This window comes from Benincasa hispida, chromosome 9 (assembly GCF_009727055.1).
Source record: "Benincasa hispida cultivar B227 chromosome 9, ASM972705v1, whole genome shotgun sequence".
NCBI lineage: Eukaryota > Viridiplantae > Streptophyta > Magnoliopsida > Cucurbitales > Cucurbitaceae > Benincasa > Benincasa hispida.
The window spans coordinates 42615547-42631676 of NC_052357.1; the positions used below are offsets into that span (position 1 = coordinate 42615547).

Consider the following 16130-nt stretch of genomic DNA (forward strand, 5'->3'; position numbering starts at 1 on the left):
TTAAAATTTTGTTTTTTCAAATACATGGTCTCTATTAATTGAGGGTCCAAAATGGACCATTTAGGAAATGTGAGACTTGATTCAATTTTGAAATCAAGGGAATTTAGAACAAACTTCAAACTTAGAAATCAAAAGTGTAATTTTTTCAAAAATATATCATCATCATCAATAGTAATTCAAATGGAATTTAAAGATTGAAAAAAAGGTAAATAATAATAATAATAATAACAATAACAATTAGAATGAACATTTTTGACAAGTATTTCCTATTATGGCAGGTTGAAAATAATGGAGCCACAAGTAGTTAGTAAAAACAATTCATATAGGAACTGAACTTACAAAAGTACATCATATTGCAATTTTACAGAAAACCAGGAGGACTAAGGAAAGGAAACATCATTCATTCAAGGTTATTAGAGCTTAATTCTGCACCAGATTTTTGGGTGTAATTGCTAGATGCTGGGATAAGGAACGAAAATGCATTGTCTGTGTTCTCGAATGGCGGTCGAGGAAACTCGTGAAAACCACCAAAATTACACGAATCGAAGTTCAGAGGCGAGAAATAACTAAGAGGATCATCAACACCACCTTTTGCATCTGCCATGGTTTCAACTGAGCTTCCTCCCGAAGCAACCGACCCAAAACTGAAATTTATGCTCCCAAGCTTGTTCATTGTTTCATAGTGTTCTCCTCGATCACAGGACATGCCTGCTCCCTTCGACTCGTCGAGAGGAATTGCAGGAGTGTGGCCTTGGAAGAGAGCAATGTGTCCAAAGAGCTTGTCTTTCCTAGAGAAAGTAGTCCCACAAGAACAAAGCCACTTATCTTTCCCACAATGCTTCTCATGAGTTTTGAGATCAGCAATTACTGAGAATTTCTTAGAGTTGCATTTGCTGCAAGTGAAGCTTTTGTCACAGTGAGTTCTCTTGTAATGGTTTTTAACACACAGAATAGTTTTTAAAGGCTGAAACTTCTTATGATCCTTGTTCCGCTTGCAGCCAGTGAAGGGGCAGGAATATCTCTTAATTAGCATGCTCTCGGAACCCAGTTCTTTGTGTGGCTTAGCAAGGGCAGCTGCGGTTTTATACTCATCACCATGACCCCTCATGTGCATTCGTAAATTTGCATCTCTCTTGAACCCTTTTCCACATATTGCACAGAAGTGGGTGTGAGGTGCTAGGATCTCTTCTTTTTCCAGCTGCAATATTTCATATGAACCGGGTGGTAGGTTCTCGTTTTCATCTGCATCTTCTTCATCCTTTGATTCCTGTTCTTCAATGGTCATGTTCTGTTCCTTCCCACACTTGCTAATTCCGTCCACTTGTGTTGGAAGTTCGGGGAGTTTGGTTCCATCACCATGCTGTGACTGAACACCATTATTAATCCCGGGTCCAGACGCGAAAAGAACCCTGTCGAGCTGCTCCAGCTGCCCGACTGGAGGAACAGCAGCAGACAAGTTATGCTTTACAGATGGAAGCAGACTACCTGCCGTTGAGATTAACTGAACAATAATTGAAGTTAGATCTGCAGTTATCAGCTGCTGTTGCTGAACTATGAGTTCATCTGGCCTCCCGAAGACTTGGCTCCTCCGACCAACGATCAAATGCACGAGTTCCTGAAGCTGATGAATCTTCTGCTCAAGGAAAGAAAGATTATTTAGCATGGCTCTCGGGTCCCAATCTTGAATTTTACTGGCTAGAAGTGCTGCATTTATCTGATTACTATCTTTATCTAGGATTTCAATTTGTTGATTCGGGTTACAGCTTTGTGAGGCCTTCGATTCGGTCCGTTCTTCAAATTTTTGGAAAGGTTGTTCCATAGCATAGTCTAAAATGGACGCATCTGCCCATTTTTGTGCTGGTTGCTGAACATTATTATTAGGAAAAGAAGATTTTGTCCAAACTTCAGAGCTACACAAACTATCTTCAGGTTCCATCTTTAAGACTTTTCTCTACTACAAAGATTCAGTACTGTTTGATTTGGATCTGCAACAAGTTACAAACTCTCAAACTCTGTAAAATGAAGAAAATTTTAGTTCATTCCAGTTGATAAAGTTTTTCATTTACAGTTTTCAGTTTCTAAAACTGATGATTTATTTACAAAAATAAAAATTCTTTGTTTTCTAATCTAATTGAGTACAGCTTCTAAAATGTTAACCAAATATTGAAATGTGAAAAGTAGCTTTAGAAAAAAAATTAACATATCATTAATATTTCAAAAGGGTATTTAAAAAGCTGAAATCTAAGCAACAAATAGTTATGATAACTTAATTTTTAAGGGCAGAAAACCAAAAACAAAATCATGATCAACTCAAGAAACCAAAGAAACAAGGCCAAATCTATTAGATTTGCCAAAATTAATTCCCTTAAGATCCAATTTCCCAACCACAAAAGAGTATTTAGATCACATAAGAGTTCATGCTCATTGATCAAACAGAAAAAGAATGAAGTATTCAGAAGGAAAGTCAAGTTCTGAAAGTAAAATCCCTAAGTTGAGTCATCATCCTTACAGAGTCCTCCAATAATCCATTTCATTCTATTGATTTTTACATACTCCACTTACAAATCTAAATCCACAACACAAATCCTAAATTCCAGATTAATGTGAAAAAAGAATCAAACCCTTGTTCCAATAATAACCATAAATCCCAAAATTGCAGCAAACAGAATCCAACTCAATGAACAGGAAAAAAAAACAAAGAACACACATAAACAAAATCAAGAAAACCGAATCCAAACAGGGCTAATTCGAAAAGAAATTTACCGATTCGATTCACGATTCAAATTCAATCAATCACCTCATCGATGGCTGCTCCAAATCCTAGAGAGAGAGAGAGAGAGAGAGAGAGAGAGAGAGAAAGAAAGTGAAGTGGGTCTGTAATTTAAGAGGAAGAAGAGGAGCAGCCTGTGAAGACTTTCTCGAGTCTCAGCTTCCAAAAGGGAATGGCTGAGGTGGGGCTTGGGAGATCGGTCAACCCCATGAATCAGAGCCGTCAAATGGGGTTGGAGAAATGAGAGCCGTGGATTGATGGGGGGTTTGATGAAAGTGGAAACAGGGGATTAGAGGAAGAAGGAGGAAGAAGACAAGAAAGAGGGGGAGGGGGGAATGGGACCCATCAAAGTTGGATGATTCTTCTTCTTCATTGGAGTGGATGAATGTGTATACCTTTTGACCTTGAGGATTAATCAAATGGAGGGATTGTTTTCAAGACAAACAGAAAGTGAAGGAGTATTAAAATAATGGAAAGGGAATTTGGACTGGGGAAGGTTCACTCTTGAGTACTAGCCATGAACTGCATTCTTGCATAGGGCCTTCCAGGAACTTAATAATTATAATATGCTAAGTTTTCTAAATAATAATAACAATAAGGATTAGGTATGCTTTTATGTTGATGTGGTTTGTTTTTCTCGATTCATCCATATAAATGTCTGATGGGTTAACAAAAAGTAGTTTAAGTTAAGGTTAATGTTGCAAAACATGTTCGGATTTATGTTAAATAATTAGAGTATTATCATAGTAGGGATTAAAATAATTTTATATGCAGAATTTTTAAACTGAAACAAAATATTTGGAAGCTGAGTGATTAAAATACAATATTTAAACTTTAGGGGACGTGTGTGTGCGCCCATATATATGGCTTTGAATTTTTCCAATATGTGAAATTGTATACTTGCTTTAAGAGTTATTTACATATGTTGCTATTAGTATTTTTGTTGGCAGTTGAATCGTGTTTTCGGTGCTACTTTGGGATTGATTTAGAGGGCTTGAATTAAGGTTTTAAACTACTTCGTTAGTTTTTTATGCTGAAGTTTCACTTTAGATCAATTCAAACTCTTTCTAAATGGTGAACTTACTTTATAACTCTTGGGAACTGTACTACAACACTTGGGAACTCTCTGTTGTAGTTTGAGACTGATTCACAATGTTGAATTAAGGTTTAATCTTGTGTTTTTACTAGGTCTTGCACGAATCCTCTGAAGTGGTAAAGCTACCAAGCAAGTGATTGACGTTTGATTAGTGAAAAAACTTGTTGTAATATAGTTACTCGTAGCAATACCTTGATGTATTTAGTTTCTTTGTAAAAAATTTATGAAGGTTGGTTATTAGTTTGCTTGTATTTGTCTCTTTGGGGAAATTCGATAGTTTCCTTGTATTTAGTATCTTTGTAAAAACATTATCAACTTTATTCTTATATATGGAACTTCCTATTTATGTTGATACCAATTTTGTGTTAAAATAAGATTAGTTGATGATGAAAATCATGTGCGTAATGACAAGGTTCAAAGAAATAACAAACTATTAGGAGATGTATTTTTACTAGGTGTCACCTTGCACTCTTTTCTTACTAGTAGGTGTCACCTTGCACTCTTTTGAACAAGGAAGCTTGTGGGAGTTTTCTGTGTTTTTAAGGGAAGGAGATAAATCACGAGAAACTTTTATCTATTATATATATATTTTAAGAGAATCTCATTAATCAGATAAATGATCTAGTCTTTCCTCCTGTGATCCCCTTTTTATATCTATGGGAGACGGTCACAGATGAGAATTACGTGAGAGGAGAAAACTCCCTCTTCACTCCCACTACTCCACTCCCTTGTAACTACAAGGGAGTTAATTAATTAATTAAATTAAATTAACTAAATTAATAAAAAATAATTAAATTAATTATTAATTAGATTTAATTAATATATTTTAATATCTTATATTTAATTTAATGTATATTTGAATCATAATCTAATATACATATCTCTCATAACCTATACTATTAATATAAATATCATTTATATTAATTTTAACCCATAGTTTCAATATAAATCTAATTCATATTAATTAATATTTGAATTTAATTCAAATTAACTTTATATTATAATGTATCTATATACATTAAATTAGTTGTATCATATGCAATAAATTTTCTTAAACCATAATTTGAATATTTCAAATTTTCAACACTTAAATCCTTGTTTAAACCCGTTTGTGAGCTAGTAGAAGGACCTAATGGACCTACAGTTATAAGCTCCAATAATATATGATTAATTAATTAAACTTTTTAATAAATTAATCATCATTCATTAACTTGGGATACTCCACTAAAGACCTATAGTTGCACTCTTATAAATAGTACATTTATGTGCCCATTAATTTAACTATTTTATGTAAGTCAATCCTTCACAGATTGTTCGTAATTACAACTAGATCAAATTATCGTTTTACTCCTATAATTATCTCTTATACCTTAAGTATCACTGATCCTCTAATGAACAATTCTGTTTATGGTCGGACCATAAACAGAATTGTTCATTTAATGAACAATTCTGTTTATGGTCCGACCATAAAAAAAGTCCATCTTAAGCCAGTGAGATGGTGAGACCTCATTGTTCAAGTTCTAGAGTCGGCACTTAAAGGAACAACCTACTTTCCCTAAATTCGGGAAGGAGTGAACTCCATCTTGTGAAGCTATGTTCCCAGCTCCTCACTCGGTATCTCCCCAAAATAGTTGGCATATTGAGTCGGTAACTAAGGCCACTCTCACCCATAGAAATCAAAGAACGACCCTCATGAGTATGAGTTCATAAATCACTCGGGATTGAGATTGAGTCACATGATTATCAATTTAAAAATTAATCTCTTCAGTTAATGGTGTTACAAAAAGAGATTATATCCAGGTCTGGTCTTATATAAACTCACTGTATAGGATATCCCTACTTACATGTCATTACATGAACGATTTGGATCAAATCATTTGTGAAACTTACAACATTTGTAATATTTACAAAGTGGGTCATATCTATAGTATTATCAGGATAAGGTACCTAATCTTATCCATATACTATGGACCTTTTAGGTTTTTTTCTTGAACACGATCGACTTGTATGTCAACCACGTACATTTCAAGTTACATTAAATAACCTCGGATTTTAGTTATGAAAATAATAAATAAACTGTATTTATTTCAAATAGATAATATTTTATTTATTTAATAATTTGATTACAAATTTACATATAATACAAGATTGATGACATAAATCCCAACATTACAGTATATTAATAATGATTATGTGTCATTGTTATACTCAATGCAAAAAATATCAATGATAGTTGTATATCAATAATTATATGCATTTCATGTATATATAATAGTTGAAGTGTATCACTAAAGATATTCACACTCGTTGAAAATGTCATTTCAATATAACATTGATATATCAATATTTTTTTACTGTGTGGGTTGATCCTCCTTTTCTTTTCTTCTTCTTTTTTTCTTTTTGGTACTCCTTCATGTTTTTCTTCAATCTTTCATGAATATGTAAAATATTATTATTGATGCCAAACTTTTGACAAAGGAAACACACCTGACCTTCACGTGACAATAGTATGAACTTGTTTGAAGAGGTGAAAAACGTGGCCTGCAAAAGAGAAAACTTATACACCGGTATGGTGCTTGCCACACACACTTCGATACTTAAATAAAAGTGAAAGAGTCTGGAAGTTAGAGATTTTGAGTGTAAGACTTAAGTTACTTCATATTGTTGGAGTTTATAAAGACAAATTACATATCTAATAAAATAAGAGATATTTTCTTGACGTTTAGATTGCATTAATTCAATCCAATAGCTAAGACCCAAGGTTATCTGATGAAACTTATGAAGGAAATCATGACCGAGAATTTCCATGAGCAGCGGAAAGATCATTCCAAATTACAATCATATATGAACTTTACAATTACAGTTATAAACAGGAACATATAGTTATGTAATCATTACAGAAATTACAACATGATACTACAAATAATCAAGGAGAAATGCTACACACATTTGTAGACTCATCGCCAAGCTCCTTGATTACGAACGCTTGAACATAGCAACCTCGAACACTCATCCAACACGACCGCTACACAGCACGAACACCGCACACTCGAACTTAGCGATCACCTCGGTCACGAACACCTCAACAGCACGAATAACCTCTATAGAACCTCGACAGTGTCGAGTCGAGTATGACACCACCAAGCAGGCTACCTTGTTATTCTTGGTGTGAGAATCTACAGGGTAGGCTCTGTGTGAACTTGGTTTGAGGCAGAAGATGGAGGAAACAACAATGGTGTAAACGATTGAGGAAGTGGGAGAAGGCATAATCCATCGTATAGGTCGATGCCCAATTGTTTAGCAAAAGCTAAGAGATCGTCTAACAAAAGCTAAGTGATCGTTTAGCTCATCGCTTAGCTGCATATCTGTCTCCTACAAACACAACACGATCGTTTAGCTTGCTCCAAGTTGTCGCTTAGTAAATCATATTTACTTGACAACTTCCATGAGATTATTTTTCGAGAGAGAAAATCTCAAACTTCAACAATTTTCAAAATTAACCTTACTAAAATTAGGAAAATTTTTTCCTTTTATCTCACAGTTACCATGAAACCACCAATAACCTCCTAATCAATTGGTTATTAGAGAAAAAGATTTAATTATCTAATAATTAATATTATTATAAATATAAATGATAACCAACTTATCATACTATATTTATAACCTATAGTTTTAATATTTCATCTCATGAAACATATAAACCATAGCTCTTTTTCTATTCCGTGGCACTTAATGTAAGTCTCATTTACATTAATCCTCCACTAGATGTATCTCATACATCATACCGATCATATCATATATAATCAAATTACCTCTTGTTAATTTGAACATTTCAAATTAACACCAAGAACTGATCCTCAACTGAATCTATTGAGCTACCAAGGGGACCTTATAGACCTGTAGCTCGAAGCTCCAACGGTACATGAATAACTGACTAAACTCTTTAGTCAGGGGATCCACCATCCATAAATTGCCAGGCACTCCACTAAAGACTGATAGCTGAACTCTCCTTACTGTAGATATATTATGGGTCTATCTTAACCCTGTCTCTTATACACATCTAGATGTGTAACCACTGATACCTCTAATGAACATAAGTCATAGTCCTACTATGACTGAGTCCTCTCTTCCAAAGAGAAGTTATGGCCACTATGTTCAAGCCCTGAAATTAGTCCTTAAGGGAGTAATCTCTCTACTTATCCCTACTTCGGGAAAGAAGTGAATTTCATCTTATGGATTGAGTTCCCAGCTCCCAGATTAGACAAGTCCCTAAAAAGATAGGCATGTTGAGTTGGCAATCTGGCCACTTTCACCCATACTAATTAAAGGACTGCTTTCAAAGGCAGGAGTTCCCAAAACACTCAAGATTGAGGTCGTGTCACCTATGGTCGTTTAGGTGAGATGTAAGTCTCTAGTATCAACGACGTTATATACAGAGTCTAGTCATCTCGTGGTCTGATCTTATACAAATTCTTTGTATAGGACACCGCCGCTCGCACGTCTCCACATAAATGGTCAGAATCTACAATATGTAGTAGTTTACAACACTTGCAAACCTCTACAAAGCGGGCCGTATCTATAGTGTCACCAGGATTAGGTATCCCACCTTAATCCTGATACTATAGACCTATTTAAGTTATCACTTAAGGCATGATCTACTTGTATATCACATATACATGCTTAAGTTCACATAAAATAACCATGGAGATTTGTTTATTGGATATGAGTAAATGCTAGAATGAAATAACAATTATTTTATTCATCACACAATGTGTATCATTACAAACAATGAGACTCTGGGAGAATTAGGACACCAATCCCAACAATCTCCCACTTGTCCTAATGACTCGGGAGACTAATGTACAATACAATATAAAAATGTACAATAGACAATAAACTAGGGCATACCTCAGTATCATGTCTCACTTGCCCTAGACAAGATGCCGCATGTACCGCAGACCCAGATTCTCCAGGTGACCCTCGAACACTTTAGCCGTAAGGGCCTTTGTAAAGGGATCAGCAACGTTGTGCTCCGATGCGATCTTCGTGACTATCACATCACCGCGATGCACAAACTCCCTAATCAAGTGGTATTTTCGTTCTATGTGCTTACCCCGACGATGACTCCGAGGCTCCTTTGAATTTTCCACATCCCCATTGTTATTACAATAAAGAGTGATAGAAAAATCCATTTTGGAACAACTTCTAAATCTGAAAGGAATTTCCTCGGCCAAACAGCTTCCTTAGTTGCTTCACAAGTCGCTACGTATTCTGCTTCCATAGTGGAGTCCGTGATACATTCTTGCTTGATGCTTCGCCACACTACATCCCCTCCATTCAGAGTAAAAAATGACCTTGATGTCGATTTGCAAGAATCTCTATCGGTCTGAAAGTCAAAGTCCGTGTATTCTTTAAGAATCAGATCCTTATCTCCATACTTATGACGTGGACTTTCTAGAATCCTTGTCAGCTTGGAAATCAGAGTCTGTGTATCTGGTAAGGATCAAATCTTTAGCTCCATACAGTTTCATATAGTCCCTCGTTCTCCTAAGATACTTGAGGATATTCTTAACCGCAGTCTAGTGGTCTAACCTTGGAATGGACTGGTACCTACTGACTATTCCTACTACATAACAAATGTCAAGCCTAGTGTAGAGTATAGCATACATTAAGCTACCCACAGCTGAGGCATAGGGAATATGTCTCATGTCCTCAACTTCTTGAGAGGTCTTAGGATACTGTTCCTTTGACAAATGAACTCCATGCTTGAAAGGCAATAAACACTTCTTAGAGTTTTGCATCGAATATCGAATCAACATCTTGTCAATATAAGTTGCTTGAGACATTGCTAGCGTTCTATTCTTACGATCTCTAATTCTTTAGATCCTAAGAATATATTGTGTCTCTGCCAAATCTTTCATTTGAAAGTGGGTTGCTAGCCACTTTTTAACATCAGTAAGGTATCCTATATCATTCTCAATGAGTAGGATATCGTCCACATAAAGTACTAAGAAAACTACTTTATCTTGATCATCTTCTTGTAAACACAAGACTCATCAACATTTTGGTCAAAGCCAAAATATTTAATCGTAGTATCAAACCTAATATTCCAAGATCTTGATGCCTATTTCAACCTATAAATAGATCGATTCAATCTGCAAACTTTTTGCTCCCGACCTTGGGCTATGAACCCCTCGGGCTGAGACATAAAGATATTCTCTTCAAGATTGCCATTCAGAAAGGTTTTCTTAACATCCATTTGCCATATTTCATGTCATAATAGATTTAAGCATAGCAACAGGAGAAAAAGTTTCCTCATAGTCAACCCTTCCCTTTTTGGCTATAACTCTTTGCTATGAGTCTAGCTTTGAAGGTCTGTACCTTCCCAGCTACATCTCTCTTTCACTTGTAGATCCATTTACACCCTATGGGTTTAACCCCTTTAGGTGGATCTATAAGATCCCAAACTGAATTGAAGTACATTGACTTCATTTCAACGTCCATGGCTTTGACCCATTGGTTCTTATCTACGTCATTCATTGCCTGCCTATAAGACAATAGATCCTCAATACCATCATCTGGTATGACGACTTGAGTTTCAGTTAAACCCAAGTAACAGTCAGATTGTGCTACAACCCTTCTACTGCATCGAGGCAATCTTAACGATTAAGAATGACGAGACTAACTTGAAGTGCTAGTCCCTTCATTAACTTTTGATAAAGGACCAACATCATCATCAACAACTCTTGTTGATTCTTCAGCAGCTTCAATTAATACTAATTTGCTTCATGGTGTATGATCTCTCATGTGATCTTCTTCCAAGAATGTTGCGTTTGTCGATACAAATACTTTGTTTTCTTGTGGATCGAAGAATAGACCACCTCTCATTTCCTTAGGATAACCTACAAATTGGCATAATCTTGAACGAAGTTCCAATTTCTTAGGATTTGTCACTAGCACATATGCTAGACAACCCCATATTCTGAAGTAGCGCAAACTAGGTTTACGCCCCCTCCATAACTCGTAAGGTGTTTCAAAAACACTCTTCGAGGGAATGTTGTTCAAGATATGAACTGCAGTCTCTACTGCATACCCCCAAAACGAGCTAGGAAATTTTGAAGGAACTCTTAAACAAGAGTATCCATGAGCGGATGTGGATCTTTTCGATTTCATTGTGACAGAATTACCACACATATATTCTAACAAACAAATATGCATTGTAACACTAATTATAGGCATGTTTGAACAATTAAAATACAAAAGTCTGAGTAAACGTACCAGTTGAAGACAATCTTCACTCGAACTTAGTCCAGCGGAAGATAACATCTCTACGCTTCTTATCGCTCAGCAAACAGTCGCCTACCAGCACCACGATCGTCTCCACGAACGACAGCGCATGAACCAACAGCAACCGGGAACGACACCACCACTCGAAGCCCTTGGTATTCTCGGAGTGAGAATCCAAAGGGTGGACTTTGATGGAATTGGTAGAGGGAGGAGGAAAAGACGATCGTGTAGTACGAACAAGCAAGTGGGAGATAGTAGATGACTATCGTATAGTCGGGTGCTTGTTGTTTAGAGAAAGGTACAAGATCGTGTAGGTTTTACTAAGCGATTGTCTAGCAAATAGTAAGTGATCATTTAGGTTTGCTCATTGCGTTAAGCGATCGTTTAGAAAAGGTAAGCGATCGTTTAGAAATCCCGCGCGATCGTTTAGTGCACGAGTGTGCGATCATCTAGAACGATGGGCGCTATTGCATAGGCTCTCAACGCTAAACGATCGTAAAGTTTTCACACCGTGAGTGAATTTTCTAACCTCTTACAAAAATGAAAAATAATTTTCAGAACTAGACCATAAGGTCAACAACATGTTCTTTAACTGATTGGCCTTCCTTCATACATGCTTTATAAACGTATTTGAGGGCCTCGTGCCATATTTGAATGGACGGTTGTCCAAACATGCCTTGGAGGGACTCCATGATTTCATGAGCAATGAGCATTGCCTCATGCTTCTTGTTGAGTACATCAGATAGACTTACCAAGGTATAGACTTGGGCCTTTTCATTGGCCTTTGTCCAACAGTCATATGCATCCCTAACATTTAGGGATGCATTTCGAGTGGGGACCTGAGGACACTCCTTAGTTAAGACAAACCACAGATTATCGATAACAAGAAATTGTATTCAAGTTTGATTTCCACGTCGCGTAATTTTCGTCGGTTAATTCTCATTTTTAAATAAAACGATAATCGAGGAAGACATGCTGAAAAACAAACAAATGGCTGTTTTAGTTATCTTTGCCTTAACCCATTGCACAAAACATCCAATAAGTTTAGCAAAAACAAGCAATCATAGAACCCTAAATAAACTATTGATTTGGTTTTTGCAACGATACTTTAGAAGTTTAGAACAACAGCCACCGAAGGGTGATCAACTATCCCTCCCCTGAATTGAGACTATCTGAGCTAATTACTAATTCCATAATAACTCTTATTCCTATAGCTCTTAGCTACCGTTAGTTTGGTCAAGGATTCATTAACTCGTTTAATTCATCCTATAAGTGTGACCCTTTCATTTTCGAATTTCAAAGGTATGCTTCAATAGGCTACCATTAGCAAAGACAATTGTTGAAAATTGACTTAAGAAATCCTATCCATTTCTGGAGTTTACGTTGTTCCGAAACCTATGATCAGGCCCTCCGAAGGGATGGTCGCTCTAGGATGACACGCAGGCGGATCATAAGAATCTTGCGGTGCAACCTAATGAAGAACACCGTAGGATACGCTGACATGTGTCCTTCTCCCACTTACTATGAACATTTCCCCTATTCACCTTGATATTGACCCATGCAAACACTTTTCGAAGGGAGACTGCACCCAGGGAAACACGAAGCTGAGCATGGATCTCACGGTGTGAACTTTTAGGGACATGAGAGCTTAAAAATGATATATCATATGTACCAATTTTCTCCTACTAAAATGTTCTAATTATCTTAGGATTTTTTACACTTAGATAAATTCTAGCTAATGAATATATCTAAGTCTATGCCTATTATAAATCTTATAATAAGGTCTTTATACTAAAGTTCTAGGTTTATTAAACCATTTAATTTACCTAGTGACATTGCATGCTAATAAGACCTCGGCTAATTCAACTCAAGTTTCGACCCAGTTCCCAGTTAGGAGGTGCTACGTAAACCGTCAACTTAAATACCTTTAGTCTAGATAGAACTGTATCGGTTGAGTTCCCTTATAACCTTAATCCTATTTGTCCTACTTAGTCAATTTTAAAACTAACTTTAAAGAAACTAAGTAATTATTCTACTCTAATTAGAAATGAGATCTTAGGTCTAATTAATTTTAAACAATTTAAAATTAAAAAAAATATATATTTTTCCTAAGATCCTATGTTTACTTGCAACTCTTTGTTATAGGTTAATGGTTACTAATCATTAATTTTTATAACTATTACAAATTTTAAGGATTAGTCCTATAATATTCTCTATAATATACTCACTGTGATTTTAGTTAATTAACAATCATATTCTAATTAAAAAAAAATTAAATCATATTACATGCATTTCATGACTTTAATATAACAATTATATTAAGCTATGGATGTGTCATGCTCAATGCATATTTATTTCCAATTAAATATAACACTTATATAAAATTATGAAAATCAACCAAGCATATTCATATACATTAATAAATATAACTAATTATATTTTCTAATTAATGTCATGCAACATACTTCTACAATTTCACATATTTAACATATCACATACATTAAATAAATCTTGAAATTATAAATCATGTATTTCATACCATACATTATAACACTTATAATATATAAAAAATGCATGAATATGCTTAACCTAAGGTGAGATTTATTTAAATGACATCCACAAAGCATTTAAATAGCAAATGAATCTGAAATTTTTGGCCCCTAGGATAAAATAAAATAATAAATTACACTAATTTAACTAATTTTATCCTAAAAATTTCTTCTGCCGCTTTGAACCAGACCAGACCAACCTGAACTGGCTTGAATTGGATCACCAAGCTGTGAACCAAGCCAAGCCAACCGAACCAGACCACCAACTGAACCACAGTCGAACCGAACCTGCTTTGAATTCTTTGTAGAATTGTGCAGGGAAGCAGAATGTTGACATGAACCCTAATTCTAAACCCAGACTTACAGAAGAACGATTTACAACAATAATGCAAAAAAACACAGGCCTTTACATTGATCATTTCAAAATTGTAAATCTAAGGCCAAATATTGTAGAAAACATTCAATTGCAAACTATAACATTCATAATGTAGTAAATCCCACCAAACCAATGGGAAAAAAAAAATTAATGGCCAAATTGATAATCCAATTTATCTCTGATACCAATTGAAGGGATGAAACCCTAAGGCATAGCGGAAGCCAAAACACAGAACCCAAATGTATTTTAAATTGACATTTAAAATAGAACAATTTTGTATTGGAATAAAATAGAAAAATGGATTAAGCATGCAATTAAAAAACATAATTATACAAGGAAGGAATTTTACCTTGCAAACCTTAAAAAAAAAAATGCAGAGTTTTGAAAATTTAAAAATCGATCAATTGATCTTCTCTATTTTTTTTTCTTTTGTTTTGATACAGAGAGAATGGGAGAGAGGGTGAAAGAGGAGACATGGGATTCATCTCACATCTCCGTGGGGAGTTACATTTTATTTAATTAAGATTAAATAAAATTATTTATCTAATTTTATTAAATAAAACTATTTATTTAATTTGATCAAATAAATAAAAACAATAACTATTTAAATCATATTTAAATGGTTCCCTCCCACATAACCTATAGTTTTACTGTCATCTAATGTGCATTAATTTTAACCTATACTTTTGATTTAATCAATTTAATTAAATTCAAAATTCAATTAAATTAAATAATTAACTAATTCTCCAATTAAAGATCACATATTTAATTTAAATTTCTCATTTGAATTATATTCAAATATATTTCTCTCATTTAACCTATAGTTTTAATGTGCATCCAATGCACATTATTTTTAACCTATAGTTTTCAATATAAATCTTATTCATATTAAATTAATACTTGAACTCATTTCAAACATTTCGATCTCTCATTTATTAATTTTGAATCATATCCAAAATTAATAATAAAGTCTAAAATTAAAATTTATATTAAAATGTATCTACATTAAAAAATTTTCAATTATGAATTTTAACATTTCAAATTCAATTTAATAACAAATTACCTCAATACCCTTTACAAGCTAGGAAGAGGACCTAATGGACCTACAGATTAGAAGCTAAAACGATGTAAGATTAATTGGCTAAACTCATTAATCAAATTAATAAATATTTGTTAACTCTTCTCACTACAGATATGTTTCTGTTTCCATGGATATAGACCAATAACAACAAGTTAGTCCTTCACGAGTGTTCATAACATTAGTTAGGTCAAATTACCATTTTACCCCTGGTTACCTCTACATCCTTAAGTACCAGTGCTCCTCTAATGAACAACCTGTTTATGGTCCAACCATTAAATAGAAACCCTCTTAGGCTAGTGAGAGGGTAGGGCCCTTTGTTCAAGTCCCGAAGACACCATTTAAGGGAACACTCATCTACTTACCCTGAAGTTGGGAATGAGTGAAATTCATCTTGTATGATTATGTTCCCAGCTACTCACTCGGTTTTATCCCCAAAATGGTAGGCATATTGAGGTGAAGATCTGACCACTCTCATCTATACAAATTAAAGGACAATCCCTCATGAACGGGAGTTCATAATATACTCAAGAGTAAGACTAAGTTGCCTAAGTCATCCTAGTGAAATAGAAACCTAACTAGCCAACGGAGTTATATCTGGTGGTTACTATTTAACGAACTGTCTTGATCAAAATCATTGTCCAAGATACCCCCACTCACATGTCTCCTACACGAACGCATTGGATCACTGCGTTTGTATCAAATACAAAGTGGATCGTATCCATAGTGTTACCAGGATAAGGTACCCAACCTTACCCCTATACTATATACCCTTTAGGTTGTATCTTGAACATTGATCCCTATATGTCTCTACATATAGTTCAAGACTCATAATACAGCGTAGGGTTAATAAGACAAAATTAAATAAAAAATTTAAATAAAAAATTAAATAAGACAAAATTAGGGTTAATAAGACAAAATTAAATAAAAAAATCAATAACACTTATTGAGAAAAACATTAATAACTATTTATT

General features: G+C 34.7%; 1 protein-coding gene across 2 annotated transcripts; it reads right to left on the reverse strand.

The window, feature by feature from the left end:
* Positions 1–249: 249 nt before the first annotated feature.
* Positions 250–2980, reverse strand: LOC120086623 (protein SENSITIVE TO PROTON RHIZOTOXICITY 1). 2 transcript variants are annotated; one of them, XM_039043361.1, is made up of 2 exons: positions 2764–2980; positions 250–2012 (listed from the first exon to the last, which is right to left on the reverse strand). In XM_039043361.1, the coding sequence occupies exon 2, from the start codon at positions 1934–1936 to the stop codon at positions 401–403; it is 1536 nt and encodes a 511-aa protein (XP_038899289.1). In that variant the 5' UTR covers positions 1937–2012; positions 2764–2980; the 3' UTR covers positions 250–400. The 2 variants fall into 2 exon arrangements, with proteins under 2 accessions (XP_038899289.1, XP_038899288.1); XM_039043360.1 differs by having other exon boundaries at positions 250–1985; positions 2764–2979.
* Positions 2981–16130: the final 13150 nt, after the last annotated feature.

Coding starts and splice junctions, on each gene's coding strand:
- LOC120086623 (XM_039043361.1), bottom strand. CDS start 1,936: ATGGAACCTGAAGATAGTTTGTGTAGCTCTGAAGTTTGGACAAAATCT.